This window comes from Electrona antarctica, assembly GCF_951216825.1.
Source record: "Electrona antarctica genome assembly, chromosome: 1".
Lineage (NCBI taxonomy): Eukaryota > Metazoa > Chordata > Actinopteri > Myctophiformes > Myctophidae > Electrona > Electrona antarctica.
In genome coordinates this window covers 61,022,554-61,039,561 of record NC_136806.1, presented here as the reverse complement: position 1 = coordinate 61,039,561, position 17,008 = coordinate 61,022,554, and the positions used below count along the sequence as shown (strand labels likewise).

Here is a 17,008-nt window from a genome sequence, read left to right as displayed (position 1 = left end):
AGAATTAACACTCATCTTTTACTTTCTCTAATAACATCCTGAGGAAGGAGGCGAGACCTGCACACTGCCACTTGCTGGTTCAAGAACTTTATTTTAAAGAGTCATATAGCAACGTTTCAGCCTTCTTCAGGCATAGTTTGCGAATAGGCTGACATTCATTAAATACACAACAGTGGGTTTAGACAACCAATCAAATTGTATATTGTAATCATTCATCAGATAGCAGCTGTGAAGAACCCAGTCATGTGACTTAAAGGTGCAGTACTTCTGTAGAACATTCCTAGTATATTATTGAAAGTCACCAATTACAATAATACAGGGAATAATATATAAGTCATGCCATAATACATAAGGAAATCAACATACAATTAATTAGTAAATAAATGTCAAAAAAGTCCATACTCAAACAAGAGTGGACATAATGGATAGAAAAGAAGACACATGGTGCTTTTAGTACCCCACTGGACATGAAGTTCAAATCAATGATATAATAAATACAGTTTATGGATTACAGCATAACATTTAATAATAGCTCATCATTCAACCCTTTCGGGTAGAGGGTTTGCATTGTGTGTATCCAGTACGCTTCGCGTTGTTTGAGCAGGACATCATGGTTACCACCTCTGGCTGGTAGTTTGACTTGTTCTATACCAATAAAGCGAAAAGTGGAGATGTCATGTTTAAGATCATTGAAATGAATGGCAACAGGATATTCACGGTCATTTCTTCGAATAGAGCTCTTATGTTCGCTCATTCTCTGTTTTAACTGTCTAGTAGTTTTCCCAATATATGCTAAACCACAGGGACATTTGATCATGTATACCACATGGGTTGAGACACAAGTTATAATGCTGTTAATCTTGAACTTCTTGCCAGTATGGGGGTGATTAAAAGAGGACGTCTTGTGTGTATTGCCACACTGGGCACAATGGCCACATGGATAATTGCCCTGTGGCAGAGGACTCAATAAGGTCTGTCTAAGTGAAACCTTAGGGGACTGAAAGTCAGAATGTACATGTTGGTCTTTTAAATTTTTTCCTCGTTTAAAAGAAAACAAGGGAGGGTACTTAAATAATGCCAATAATTCAGGGTCAGAGGTTAAAATGTGCCAGTGCTTTTTGAACATAGCCTTTATCTCACGAGAGTGAGGAGAATATGTGGTGACACATGTTACCGAAAACTTTTTTTCTTTTCTCTAATAACATCCTAAAACATGAACCTTGGTTGAAAAAAACTAAAGTTGTCCTTTAACGTCATGTTCTCTCAAGGGGGTCTCTTGGCATTATCTCTTCAAATGGGGCTTATGGGGGTCCGCGGGCTAATTAGTGTCAATTTGGGGGTCCTTGACATGAAAAAGTTTGGGAACCACTGTTCTACATAAACAGTCTTCAGTCTTCTTTAATACATTTTTAGATCATTATAATATTAATATTATGGTACACAATTAGCCTTAGATCAAGACTATCGTACATTTTGATAATCTTACTTTCTACTAAGCTCAACTGGTAGCTTCTATAGGAAGGCCACTCGATAAGCCACTCGATAAGCCCCGTTACATTATGTATGTAACTAATCTTGTTTCTTATTGAAATATTTGCTTTCTGTATTTCTTTTATTTTACCATATTGTTGTTATTATGTACATATGTGCAAATAAACTAAACTAAACTAAACTAAACTACTTAAACTGTCTTCTTTTAGTCTTCTTTAATACAATTAGAGATATAGGCTACTATATTAGGGGACACAACATTAGTCAAAGTCAAAGACTTTCATATCTATCATATCCCCCCCACCCCTTCTGTATTTCTGTATATGTTTTTCCCCTTTTTAACTCCTTATATGATGATTTCCTTGATTATATTATATATATATAATATATATATATAATATATATATATATATATATATATATATATATGTTAATACATACTTCAATCAATCAATCAATCAATCAATCAATCAAGTTATTTTATCCATTTTGACATTTTTATATAAAATGCCAAAATCGATTAAATACATCTATGATAGTTTTGATCCAAGGCTAATGTAATGCTAATGTTTATTTATTAATTCAAAAACACACATTATTGTTCAATGTGCGTCTTATTTTGAACTACATAGTGGAAGTCGTAATATCCAGCCTGCTACTTCCTCATCGTATGACGGTGTCGCGTGCCCCCCAATAGCCGATCTACAAGCTCACCACGCATCACATCGCGACGCGTGGTGAGCTTGTAGATCGGCTATTTTCGGCGAGCTTCAACCAGAAGTGACGTCCGTCCCATACTGTGTGCCCACACGCTGGAAGCTCCGACGCAGAACTAGCAGTGTTTCTTTTTAGCACGTTAGCAGCGATGTCAGGTCTTGAAACAACGTCAAATGAATCTTTAGAACTCAAAGAGGACAACGAAGCAGACGCGGAGGTCCATGTCCTCCACGGAGTTGATTATGACATCGATCCGTATCGATATGTCTTCTACAGGTAGGCTACAGTACTATCATCATCGGCGTTCTCTCTCGGAGTCAGGATTAATCCACCCACCAGCGCTACTACTGTACTGTACTTAGTCTGTACTGTACTGTACTGTACTGTAGTACAATGCTACTTTAACTGCACTTTAGTGAACAGACAGTTTATCTAGAACAGGGGTTCCCAAACCATTTCATGTCAAGGACCCCCAAAATGTTACTCATTAGCCTACCCTACGGACCCCCATTAGAAAATATATACACTTGCCAAGGAAGCCCCATAAGAGAAGATTTTGCCTGGCTCTAGCAGTGATTTTCAAACATTTTCATTTTAAGGGCCCCCAGGTTTGATCTGAATTTGGCTACAGTCCCTTATTAAATGAGTCCCATTTAATGCCATTTCTATCTCTGGGACCCCCAATTTATATTGTAAAGTCAATGTTAATTGACTCATTTTTACACTCAGAGTTACAGACTCATAAGGGTCCATTTGGTTCCAAACTATCATTTAGTTGGGGACTCCCTGGAACTCTCTCAAGGACCCCTGGGGGTCCCCGGGCCCCACTTTGGGAACCACTGATCTAGAAATCAGTTAATTTAAGATAATAGCCAGTCTTAGTTCTAGAGACTGTCCGCCGGTTCCTAAATAACAGTACGCAATTTACGGTAATTAAAAACAACACCCACATGATCCCCACCTATAACTGAAGGTTACTGTGGGAGCATGATTCAGTGCTGTGCGTAGACTCCTATTTAAATGTTATGTTTTCTAAATCCTGAATTTGGCCTAATGATGAAAGATCCACGATCACTGTGTTTGGATTCTTGCGACCGCGGGTCGCAGTTACTATGTAAACGTGCAGGGAGCCTGTAACGCTCAAGCCTGTCACACTTCGCCTGTCACACTTCCTGTACTCGCTTTGCCTGTAGTGCTTGCATAGCTTTCTATGGGCCAACCAAGCCTGTCACGTTTTATGTAATGCTCTTCATGTAATGCTGCTAGCCACCGCCCACTGACTCCAGAAAGTGTCAGCTACTCAGCTCCGGAGTAACAGCAGAGCGCTAAGCAACCCGGAAATGTCGCATCACGACTTTAGCTTATTCCTTCTCTGTATAGTGTATATAAAATATAGCTAACTCTTAGTTACATCAATATTGTTATAACACACACACACACAGGCGACACGCCAATACACACACACACAGACACACACACACACACACACACACACACAGGCGATATTTGTTAAATGTTTCGGGACATTTAATATCGCTGAGACAGTTTATTTATTTTTGGACCACAATGCTTATATGAGACAATTTCAAATGAAACTTCTACGGCCCTGGAGGACCAGGGGATGAGCGAGTGACATCAGGACTTCGGTAGAGATTTCACCGTCTGTGCGCTCCGCTGTAGTGCTGACATAATGAAGTGACATTATTCCGGTAGAGTGTCTCAGCCCTGCGATCGCTTCTTGCCTTTAACTTAAGGCGTCTTACTGGTTTATTCATAATCTGGTTATGTTCATGCATATATGAATTTATACACTAACCCACAGCATTTCTCTTCATAGAGATAGAAAAGATTGGGCAGACTTGGAGCCTGTTCCCCAAGACGATGGACCAAATCCTGTCGTGAAGATTGCCTATTCTGAAAAGTGTGAGATGGTTTAATTCCATTAATTTGATTGTAGTTTAGAACAGAACAGAACAGTGACACTGTGACATGCCAACAAGTTTTGGATCAACTCGGGCAGGCTTTCACAATCACTTTCACTTTTGCAACAATTGTGATGTCCTATCTATTGAATATGAAGGACCAACCTTATATTGAACTGTACTTTCCTGTGCTTTTTTCTGCAAACTGTTAATAAAGTATTCAATCAATCAATCAATCAATCAATCAATCATATTGTCAGAAATAGTTTACAGCAACTCGTGCATGCAGGCCACGTTTTCAATGAATCAGTTCATCAAATTACAGAGACAATGTTGTGTTAATCAACACAGTTAAAAATGTGTCTTTACAAAAACATATTTTGACTACTCATGAATGATTCATATTTCTCCCACAGTCACAGATGTATATGATTATTTCCGTGCATTGCTGAAGAATGATGAAAAAAGTGATCGGGCATTTGCATTAACTGCAGATGCTATTGAGCTGAATGCTGCAAATTACACAGTGTGGTAAGCGTACAGAAAAGTCACTTTTTTTTGACAATGGGGAGTCCCAGCAATATGTGTAATCTATCTGCTATTTATTTCTATTTCTTTTACAAAAGAAAGAAATACGTTTTTGTCTGAAAATGGCACAATTCTAGCCAGGCTAGTAACAGTGATGGAAAAAAATACTTGCATGCTTTACTTATGTAAAAGTACTAATATTGCAATGTAGATGTACTCCGTTACAAGTAAAAGTCCAGAATTCAAAATGTACTTGAGTAAAAGTACAGAAGTATTGGCATTACAATGTACTTAAAGTAGCAAAAGCAGCATGTCCCATTACATGTTTTCAAATGTATACAAATATTTTGAAAATAGCCGATCTACAAGCTTACAATGCGTCGCGATGCGACACATTGTGAGCTTGTAGATCGGCTATTTTCAAATGTCCGAAATGTGTATTGGGCTGAAGTGTTTGTAATAATAATAATGGTGAAAATCTACAAAGTAACTAGTAACTGAAGTTGTCAAATACCAATGGAGTAAAAAGTACAATATTTGCCTCTGAAATGTAGTTGAGTAGAAGTAAACGTACTGAGATTTTTACATACTGTACTCAAGTAAAGTACAAATGCATCAAAATTACGTACGTACAGCACTTAAGTAAATGTTAGTTACTTTCCACCACTGTAGTACAATAATATGAAAGTAATAGTAAAAAGCCTGCCATGATCTGTGATTCTAGTCAATGTACTTGTGTGTGTGTGTGGTATTGGTAATCTGCAGGCACTACAGGCGTGTGTTACTGCAGAGCTTAGAGAAAGACCTGAGGGAAGAGATGAGCTACATTACAACCATCATCGAGGACCAGCCCAAGAACTACCAAGTCTGGTGAGCTCTGCCGGATGCAGTCAAATGTGATGCTATATACCAGGGGTCGGCAACTGGCGGCCCGGGGGCCACATGCGGCCCCCACCTTCACTTAATGTGGCCCTCAGGTTAATGTCAGGATACTGATATAATATTGGTTTCAGCTGTTTACAATTCCACAACATGCAAACATGACCCGCTTTAATTACTTCAGTCTAAATTAGTAGATTGCTCAACACAAGTATAATTAAAAGGCATTTGAAATTACATAAATGTTAATTTTCAGGATTCCAATTAAAAAATAGTAAAAAATAATTCAACATTTCAATTCGAATATAGCAAAAATAGCCGATCTACAAGCTCAAAGCGCGTCGCAGCGCGGCGCGTTTTGAACTTGTAGATCGGCTATTTTTGCTACGACAGTAATATATGGCCCTAGGGAGGGAGTGTGGAAATATAGTGGCCCTCTCCATCTTCAAAGTTGCCCACCCCTATACAGTACAATACATTTCTTTCTTGCATAATTATAGCCTCGGTCCCAGGCTTACTCATCTGCGAAGAGAAACGCCTGCTCACAACCTAAGGCAGAGACGGTATCGGCGGAAGTGTCGGGCCGGAACATCCGTCGGATGTATTTACCCCGGATACGATATTTGTTCGAGCAATCGCAACACTCGTTTCATTCACGGAGATGTAAACAGATTTGTAAAGCGTCGGCGTCATTTACTTGAGCGGTACTTCCGCCCCAAATCCCGCAACTAACGCCCCCCCCAAAAAATGATACCGTCTACAGCGTAGGTCTTGCCCAGCGTGGCATACTTAGGGACTGTAGCGGAAAAAATCACACCCGTGTGAACTGAGTGGTGTAAGGTTTTATATAGCATGATCAGCTGTGGTCTGACGTAATGTCTAACGTAATGAAATAAGGTAAGGTATTATGTAGCCTGATCAGCTCTGATCTGACGTAATGAAATCACACCCGGATGTGATTTCACAACTGGCCTTTTCTGTGCAGAGAAAATGACCACGGTTGCTACGGTCATCCAGTTCACCCGGGTGTGATTTAATTACGTCAGAAATTATTTTGAACATAGCAACCGTGGTCATTTTTTTATGCACACAAAAGCCAGTTGTAGGAGTGGTTTACACCACTCAAAAAGGAGGGTATCAAGGATACCTGATTTAAATTATTATTATTTTATTCGTCCAGGCCTGCCATGATGATGAATAATCTCTTGAGATTCAGAATCAGGGCTTTCCTTTGACAAACAAGTCAACACGATTTGTTTTTAAAACTCATTACTCCAGGCATCATAGACGAATGGTGGTCGAGTGGTTGAACGACCCAACGGAAGAATTGGAGTTCATTGCTGAAATTTTAAGCCAAGATGCGAAGAACTACCACGCCTGGCAGCATAGACAGTGGGTCATACAGGTAGGTTTCACCAGTCTTTAGGAGAGCTTGAAAGGAATGTCAAGAAATTGTGCCTGGGTGGTCGCAAGTGGTAGGTCTATACAGTTGGGTGCCACCGATATTGTCCCTTATCATTTGACCCATTTAGGCCTGACCTCAAAATTTTAAAAAATCCTTCTAAATCCTCCAGTTTTCTGAAATAAATATTTTCACAATTTTTCAAAAATAGCAGACCTACAAGCTCGTAGCGCGCCACTCGGTGGCGCGCTATGAGCTTGTAGATCTGCTATTTTTCAATAGCTAAATTATAACAATGTTTAAAACACCAAAAGGGGTTCCCGCCCAAAATAGGTTAACTGTCCTTTTGCGCAGATCACGCAAACCTCAGCAAAAAGAAAAGGACAATATCGATGGCCTCCAACTGTAGGTCTATATGTGTGTGTAAGGGACTAAAGCCCTGCCTTGAATGAGTGTTTTCACTATTTTGCTCACCGTTCTCATCCGACATCCAGGAATACAAACTGTGGGACGATGAGATAGAGTTTGTGGAAAGGCTTTTGGAGGAAGACGTGAGAAACAACTCGGCATGGAATCAGAGGCATTTTGTTATATCTCGCACTACAGGCTACTCTGATCCTGCCATAATGGACAGAGAGGTTCAGTAAGTACCTTTCTTTGCGATCCAGATGTTGAGGTATCTCGAGTGACGTGCTATTATAAATGTGGCTCATATCGGGGCAGAAACCGCTTATCTTTTTCGTATATCGACGCCTTACTTCATCGTGCTACAGCGTCACACAAAAGAAGCAGATCCGCAAGCTCGAAACGCAGCGCGAAGCGACACATCTTGAGCTTGTAGATCTGCTGCTTTTGCTAATTTTGCATTTGAATCCTGAAAAGTAACGGGTTTGGAGGTTTCCACCTGACAGACGATATACTGTCTGTATACATAATCATTCAAAGTACTCATGTCTTGCCAGATTTTGGTGGAAAATATACTTTATAAACTCTGCAACAAAAGTTCGGAAACTTAACTTTGGTCCATTATTTCTCCACTTTATGAATACCAATTGGTATTGTATTTATAGCATTTTAATCGTTGATTAGTCATCTTTACAACGAGGCATAGATTGTAAGGATCGGGTGTTCGTGGAATGAGCAACACAGCTCAACCAAAAATGGTAAATGGTTGGTATTCAACCCTTGCTTGGAGTTGCTTAGTGGATTGGATGATTGCACTCTCACACAGTAATAAGGAAAAATAACACATATTGGCCATTTTTACACTATTCATTTTACACACAATGTTGGGGAACTCGGTAGCGGGTGGAAGATCCAAAAGCAGCTGACCCGAAGTTACGTTTCTGAACTTAACACAGTCGGTAGTGCTGTCGCCTCACAGCTAGAAGGTCCTGGGTTCGATTCCCGCTGGGGATGCCGGGGGCGTGTTCCCTCCTCCGCGTCATCAGTGCCCATACCCGAGGCGGGGTTGGCGAAAGGGCCTTTCTGTGTAGAGTTTGCATGTTCTCCCCGTGTCCCCTATAGGGTAGGTACCCTCACAAAAACATGCAGTAATCCTGGTCTCTAAAACTACCTCCCCTGGCCAGCCGGGGTGCCTGATGGAGGGGAAAGAACTTGTCGGAATAACGTGTTCCTTCCACGCGCTACGTCCGGCCAGGGAAATTCCCCCCTGTCAGGTGAAAAGAAGCAGCTTGGACTCCTCATGCATAGAAGGAGGCATGAGGTCAGTCCGCTGCCCCCCCAGGTTGGCAGAGGAAGTGTAGCGCCCAGGATTACATTAGGTAATTGGCACTGGGTGAAAAAACTGGGTTGCAAAAATCGTGGGATAAAAATAAAAAAAATAAACGGCAGCAACTCATTGATTTTAATGTAATGTGAAAAATCACTTTCTTTTCTTTTCTTGTACAAGATATTGTTTGAATCAGATCAAGAAGGCCCCCCACAATGAAAGCACATGGAACTACTTGAAAGGGTAAGTTGTGAAGAAGAGCCAAAGCATGAATCTGCACGTAACAACATATTGTATTGACATTTCCCCCATATAACATAAATGCAAGCCTCCCTTATCACTTTCTTCCTGTTTATTTCCCCTGTCTCTTGTACATAAAATCATTCCCTAATAAAGAGAATATTGTCTGGAGCCCTGAGCTACCAATCAGTAAAGTTCCACACCTGTATTGATATCTAAATCATCTGGCAAAGATGAAAAGGGACCTATAGGGGGGCACGGTGGCGCAGTCGGTAGCCGCACAGCTAGAAGGTCCTGGGTTCGATTCCCGCCGGGGACACCGGTGGATGCTGGGGGGGGCGTGTTCTCACCTCCGCGTCATCAGCGCCCATACCCTAGGCGGGGTTGGCGAATGGGCCGTTTTAACAACATTATAATCTTTCATTTGTCGCAGGATTCTGCAGGATCAGGGATTATCGTCACATCCAGGCCTGTTGGATCAGGTCGTGCAGCTGAAGGAGACGCACTGTTCACCTTACCTAATGGCCTTTCTCGTTGACTGTTATGACGATGTCTTGGAAAGCGACAACCAAAAGGAGACCTTAAGCAAGGCCCTAGAGGTAAGGGCTTTCAAAGTCAACCTGTTTTGGGTCATATTAGGTGAAGCAATCGTGAATATCATTTCAATAACGAAAATCCTGCACACTGCTTTTTACTCGGACCTGCATTGAGAGTGTCTTGAAGACACTCTTGATATCATAATGGGGTGTCCAAACATTTTTCAAAAAAGTAGAAAATAATGAAGGGCCAACTACATCTCCTACCTATCATGATGTACTTTCGGACCATATTAAAGTCGCATACAAATGCATTGCATTTCAACACGCTGTGAACAAAACACAAATAACTCCTTTTTCAGATGTGCAGCAAGGTTATTTTTTCTGTCTGTTTAGCTACCAAGTGGTTAACATGGATGGTACAGCAGTTAAGTAGAGCTAGTACATCTATCTTTCACTTGCATTACAATGACAGTCATTTATGACTGGGCCCACATTAAACTAGAGTTCTCAGCCTGGGGGAAAATAAAATGATAATAAAAATTGACACATTTGAATGGCCGTTTTCAAGATGTTTTGACCATCATCTCTGGAACGGAAGGTCCAATATACTCAGTTTAAAGCTTGTTGGATGTGTGACTTTGAGGACATTAAGCACATTGTTTGGTTGGCCCAGCCACAACTTTTGGACACCTACTCTTATTGCTGGTCCAGAAGGGACCGAAACGTCGGTCAATTTAAATAAACTGATGCTGCTGAGCAAGTGTGTGCATATTTTTTGAGTGGTGCAACCGGGTCAGCTATGTGTGTCCCGGGGGGGTGTCTGGCTGGCTGTGTCCCTGGGTGTGTCCGAGCACGAAAATAGGTTTTCACAACCAAGTATCACTGTTGTGCAGCCTAACACACACACAACTGTGTATATATGATGATTTGGGGTGTTACAGTACAGTACAGTACAGGGACCCCCACACGGTAACTCTGTCATTTCTCGACCGTTTTGGACGCGGGGCGGCTCGCCGAAACCGGGCCGGCACCCTGGCCGCGTTCCTGTGGGCCTGGAACTTCCGGCGACCCCCACACGGAGTTGCACCACTCGTTCACACGGGTGTGATTTTTGTTTATGAAATGAACCTGCAGCCGAATTAATTGGATGTGTACATTTCACAATTTACAACACTAGCAGATCTACAACGTCGAAATCGTGACATTGACATTTTGGGAGCTTGCAGATCTGCTACTTTCAGAGCACGAAGTATAGTATATCTGTATAACCCATTTTGACCTGAGATCAGATTCTAAAAATGTCTTCTACATCCTGACAGTTTTCTGAAAAAGCTATGTTTCTATGTCAGTGGTTCTTCGATTTTTCAAAAATAGCAGACCTACAAGCTCGTAGCGCGCCACTCGGTGGCGCGCTATGAGCTTGTAGATCTGCTATTTTTCAATAGCTAAAGCATAACATAATGCTAACACCAAAAGGGGTTCCCGCCCAAAATGGGATAAATAGCACTTCACATTCAGTTCACTCATTTCAAATGAGAGAATTCATTACTGTTAAAATATGCGGCAGTGCACTGCGGACGGAGTGACGTACTGTATGGCAATTGTTGCATGCATTGCAATTTATTTATTTATAAGTTGATGCACATGTCGGCTACATTGCAGATTGCACTATTAACCCATTTTGGGCGGGAACCACTTTAGGTGTTTTAAGCATTCTGTTATGCTTTAGCTATTGAAAAATAGCAGATCTACAAACTCATAGCGCGCCACCGAGTGGCGCGCTACGAGCTTGTAGGTCTGCTATTTTTTAAAAGTCGTGAAAAAGGGGCCGCAAATCTTTGAATATAAATTTCAGAGCGAACATTTTTAACAAAAATATTGGCCCTGGAACAACATATTTTGAGATGGGGGTCCGTGGCCCAATAGAGATAATTCTGGGGGTCCTTGACATGAAAAAGGTTGAGCACCACTGACATAGAAACATGGGTTTTTCAGAAAAATTTTATGATTTAGAAGCATTTTTTTTTAATCGACCTCAGTCCAAAATGGGTTAAGGTTTCCAGCAGGGTCCCCAGGGATCCTTAAAATAGCCTAAAAAACATTAAAATTTAGTTTTTGAAATTAACAATCTAAAATGTCTTAATGTTACACATTACATATGATCTGTGGCAGATTGAATGAGTGTGTCACAAAGATTGTTGTTTATTTCCTGACTTGAGCAGATACAGAAGCCCATAATGACAAATGCAAAACAATAAAATTACAGGGTACACTTGGTAGCATATCCTAAAATGATGGAGGACATAGTACTCACATTTCCACTTTAAAAAAAAATAAGTATTGGCACACACCAATAAAACAAACGCTTACGCGTTTTGGCTATGAGCATTCACATCACATAGATTCAACTCACTTATATATTTTTTTATATATTTTTTAAGCTAAAGTTTTTTTTTTTTAACTCAAATCTTTGCTTCTGGGCATCCCTGGAACAAAATATTTTGAAATGGGGTGGGGGGGGGGGGGGTCTGCGGCCAAATACATTTAATTTGGGGGTCCTTGAAATGGAAACTTTTTAGATCCACTGAAATGGCAACAAAAGTTTCGGTTTAGATTTTTGGTTAACCCATTTTGGGCGGGAACCCCTTTTGGTGTTTTAATTATGTTATGCTTTAGCTGTTGAAAAATAGCAGATCTACAAGCTCATAGCGCGCCACCGAGTGGCGCGCTATGAGCTTGTAGTTCTGCTATTTTTTTAAACCACTGACATAGAAACGGGTATTTCAGAATTTAGAATAGAATAAATTTCTTTTTAAATTTTCGACGTCAGGCCTAGGATTTAGAAGGTATTTTGTAAAATTGGTCACAATTGTCCCACTGACTGACCTTACCTTTCTTATGTCGTCCCTTCGCTTTCCCCAAAGCTTTGTCAAAGCTTGGCCAAGGAGAAGGACACCATTCGGAGGGAGTACTGGCTATATCTGGGCCGTTGCTTGGAAAGTAAATACGGATGCGCCGGTGCTTCTGATGGCCCGACTCTGGCCAGCAACACCTGAGCCGAGGTGTCCACGACGACACCGAAAAACCATCGTCACTCCCATCTGTTTATACGGCACTTACTCATTGTTATTGTTGGTGACAACATATCGCTCCTAGTTGATTAGGACCTTCAGACGTAACAATGGCTTTTTAGACTAATTGTTTTGCATTGATTGTTTTTTTGTAATGTTTAACCATTAAAACAAATATATAATAACTTGATTTTTCATAGTATATACGCTCACCATGGTCTGTTTAACCCATTTTGGCCTGACTTCAAAATATAAAAAAGAAATGTTCTAAATCCTCCAGTTTTCTGAAATAAATATTTTCACGATTTTTCAAAAATAGCAGACCTACAAGCTCATAGCGCGCCACTCGGTGGCGCGCTATGAGCTTGTAGATCTGCTATTTTTCAATAGCTAAATTATAACAATGTTTAAAACACCAAAAGGGGTTCCCGCCCCAAAATGGGTTAATATAGAATACTCAAGTATTGTTTTGAGTTGCCATAATGTAAAGATCGTGTCAAGCTCACGAGGACCTGCAAAATGCCAACTTTAGCTGGAATATTGAGAAATATATCCAGCTATTATATCAGTGATTTTTTTGCAATGTGTGTGTGAGGCTTAACTTTCATGGCTGGCAATATAAGAGTCAAAACTAGTCTAACTACTGTAATGTTCTTTATTTCCAGAAATAAACATGATTGCCATGGGAACTGTAAGAAGTGTTATGGAAACTAAAAATAAAAACTGTATTGCTATGTTTGTACTTTGTATTACCAAGATGCCGGTACGAGAGACAAACTTCTAATCACCGACACCCACAACCCTCCTTTCTTTAATAAATTTACTTTATCTATGCCCACTCGCCCCGGATACATTGCCACTCCATCCCATCACCACTCTTTCTCTTAATGTCTGGAGATGGATAGGACAGTATTAGGTCTATAGTTTCTGATGTTTGGAAGCTGGATGCAACATTTAAGCCAGCTTCCAAAGAAAGCCAGGTTTTCAGAACGGGAACTTAACCGACGATCAATCTCTCAGGGCCTGAGAGCTTCATGATGTTTGGTTTGGGACTCTGGCATGTTCAACATGCTGTCATGCACTGAGAATTTGTTTTTGTCCCGGACTCTGAAGCTACACATGAGCGCCACTAGATGGAGATGTTTCTCCTCTATTTCAACAACTGCTGCCATCCACGCAGAAAGTTGGCATACCTGGCTGAGGTCAGTTGTCTTTTAATTTAAAGTCCTGCATTTTCACATTTTGAGTCACCTTAACAAAGGACCAAGTCTTATTGTGTCAATTGACACAATAGTTTATTAAACTGTAAAATATATGAACACAATTACAGGTTATTTATTGATGTAACCTGTAATTGAGTTCATATTGTATTTATTTATTATTAAACCTAACTGTTCTATCAATAAACGATTTGGCACCAGCTGTTTTTGAGTGGTGTAAACCACTCCTACGACTGGCTTTGTTAGTACCCGTGTGTTTGTGTACCTGTCCCTCAAAAGAATGAGCATGGTTACTATGGTCACTGACATTACGTCAGACCACAGCTGATCAGGCTATATAAGACCATGCACCACTCGGTTCACACGGGTGTGATTTTTAATTTAGTACATTACGTTTTCTGTCATACTGTATAACCTTTAGAAACGCAGGACTGCCCTCTGATGGTAAGGATGGTTGAAGAGAAGAAAACTTGCAACCTACTTGGCGATGTTGGGCAGTTTGCCATCCGAGTATTGACCAGACCAGATACTACTGTCTAGCTTCTAAATAGCAAACAATAGCAGGCGGATTCAGGTAGTATATGGCTGGCCATTAATGACTGCAATACATCTCATAAACGACTCGGTGGCTGTCCACAGTTCTGATCATTTATTAAAGTGTACAACCCACAATGCTCAAAACAGCAGCATAAACTCAAAATGCCTAACCAATATTTGCACTGCAAGCTATTGAAGTAACTTTTAATTGCTGAGAGATTGAGCAATCACAGAAATGCAACTGCATGGTTTGTTGCCTAATATATAAACTGGGTGGATGAAGTTAAGTAGGCCTTTAAGTAAGATGGATATTGATGAAGTCATGAAATTCAATTGCACACAAAGCCTGAAACTTGGTTGGAAAAAGTGCCACATAATAGTGTATACTGGTTTCTCCATTAGGTTACCAGATGATAGATATCATGTGTCGGTAGACATATCACAATGTGCTGAGAATAGACAACATCCCACCACATCCAATAAGGCTGCATTTTGGGAGGATCAGTCTGAAGGCTGTGATGTTCAGTTGTTACTTACACCATTTCCCCCTGATAGCCTATAATATACCCACGAGGAGCAACAGCCCATACTGGCAGGCAAGTGAGGCAACTCCTTCAGTTGTGCCCTTAATCCAAGTCCTATAAGAAACGACCAATTACCGAGAATTTAGTCCCATTTAGTGTCAAATAAACTTGTAAATGGCAAACAACATCCCTCGGATTCAAGTTATCAAATGCTTCTATATGTTGAGGTGTTGTTCTTATAGTCTGAAAGTTTAAAGCCTACTTATAGTCGTACGGGCTCGGATGCGGCGCAACGCTCGGACTTTCGTTCTTTTTTTGGGCGAGCAACACAAGGTCGGACTTCAGCACCACGGACAGCGACCCACATGCAATTTGCTCTCGTCGTAGCCTGCATATCGGTACTATTTGCTTATTTTCCCTATGGCAGTATACAGCCCACGGGTTACTGTCGTTATTTGCTTATTTTCCCTATGGCAGTACAGCCCACGGGTTACTGTCGTTATTTGCTTATTTTCCCTATGGCAGTACAGCCCACGGGTTACTGGTGGTATAGGCTACATAGCAACGCACCCCCCCCCCCCCCCCCCCCCCACCCACTGCCAACAAAAACATTCAGTCTGGTGACTTGGAAGACTGTCTGCACTTCGCTCTCAACGAGGGAGAAAAAAAAGAAAGAAAAAAAAAACTTTGTGAGTGAGCTTCTCCGCGGACTAATGCTGTGGGTGGGCAGAGAGGGAGGATCATTACCCAGCATGTAGTTTAATATGAATTAATCGATAGTCGGCTGCAGAGATAACGCGTTGTTCTTCTTCCCATTAAATATTTATATATTCCTGAAGCAGCAGCGGCGAGGATGTGAGAGAGAGTAGACGCAACAGCACGACGAACTGAAGCTCAGCCGTTTGAACAGCAGGCAGCAGGAGCAGTGGCACATCATATAATGTCCCACCAGGCTGCTGCGAGGAGTGCTTCGCGGGGCTACGAGGAGGACAAGGGAGGATGAGGGAGGGTGGAGAAGGATCGCGGAGAGCGGCAGCAGCAGCAGAGGCGGTGGAATATAATGAAGTTGAGTGGGAAAGGACTGTGCACCGTGGTCTCCAGCCTTCTCCTGTTCGCGTGCGCCGTGGGCGAAGTCGTCGTGGGGCTGAGATGCATGTCGCTGGGCTCCGCGGTGAAGGCGCAGTTCCACCTCAGCGCCGCGGCCGGGGCGTTCTACTCCGGGATACTCGTGGGTTTGGGGCAGGCGCTCCTCGGGTTCGCGCTGCTCTGCTGCACGGACAAGCCGGGCTGCCAGAATTTCTCCCTCGTCGGCGTGCTGGTGTTCCTGCTGGGAGTCCTCACAGCCTTCTCCGGCGCGGTGGTGGACGGAGACACCGTGTCTCTGGTGGAGCGGAAATATTCACACTATTGCCTCCGCGCGCTGCAGGTCGTGAACCCCGTCTGCGAGCAGCTGAGGGCTTACCAGCGGAGTCTGGTCGTCTCGACAGTTCTTTGCACACTGGAATGCATCATTGGGCTCATGAACCTGGTGATAATCAAGCGGTATAAAACGGCGCAGTTTTACAGGAACAGGCAGTCGCAGCTGAGGAGTCGGAGTACGGGGGCTATCGTTTTCAACGAGGAGCGGGACTTTTCCTCGTCCGAGTTCCAACCGGTGTCCTACATCAACCTGGGTGTTTTCCATGTGTTTGACGAGACAGGCGCCGAGGTACAATGCCGGGGACACCCGTCAATTGAGCTCCCGGGTTACTCGCCCACGGATCCAGAGCTCAATCGTTCCTATCCCTTTTCGTATCCGCTCCCCAGCGAACAACCGCCCGCATATGAAGACATTTTCCCGGTGGAGGCATGCAACATATAGCTGCTCTGGACCCTTAAGCAGCAGCAGTGCTTTATTATAGATTTTTGCCGCGACAATCACTGACGTTATATACGCTTAAAAAGGACTCCCCCAATCAGTAAGTTAAAGAAGAAAGGACAAAATAGTAGTGAATTTTTGATTTCAGTTTCAGACGATTATCCTTCTCCTTGATTATATATTTTCGTATACGCTTATCTGCCTGATTCATCGGTAGCTTTATTGTAAAACCACGCATCATGATCAGATTAAAGTAACAGGCCTATATTGCAGGATTTCTTCCCACGAAGACGAGATCAAGGCCTTTAAACACCACAGTCAAGACAAGCTTGCTAATGTTACCACAGC

The 17,008-nt window shown here is 42.0% G+C and overlaps 2 protein-coding genes across 2 annotated transcripts; both read left to right on the top strand.

Annotated features, from left to right (window-relative positions):
* The first annotated feature begins 2,288 nt into the window (after positions 1-2,288).
* fnta (farnesyltransferase, CAAX box, subunit alpha) lies at positions 2,289-12,858 on the top strand. The gene is made up of 9 exons (XM_079508614.1): positions 2,289-2,484; positions 4,046-4,131; positions 4,547-4,661; positions 5,424-5,528; positions 6,816-6,942; positions 7,434-7,582; positions 8,852-8,914; positions 9,345-9,510; positions 12,375-12,858. Exons 1-9 carry the CDS (start codon positions 2,357-2,359, stop codon positions 12,504-12,506), a joined length of 1,071 nt encoding a protein of 356 aa, XP_079364740.1. The 5' UTR covers positions 2,289-2,356; the 3' UTR covers positions 12,507-12,858.
* Positions 12,859-15,862: 3,004 nt separating this feature from the next.
* On the top strand, positions 15,863-16,718 carry tmem271 (transmembrane protein 271; the record flags this gene model as incomplete). The annotated part of the gene is made up of 1 exon (XM_079507583.1): positions 15,863-16,718. One exon carries the CDS (start codon positions 15,863-15,865, stop codon positions 16,661-16,663), a length of 801 nt encoding a protein of 266 aa, XP_079363709.1. The 3' UTR covers positions 16,664-16,718.
* Between the last annotated feature and the right edge of the window lie 290 nt (positions 16,719-17,008).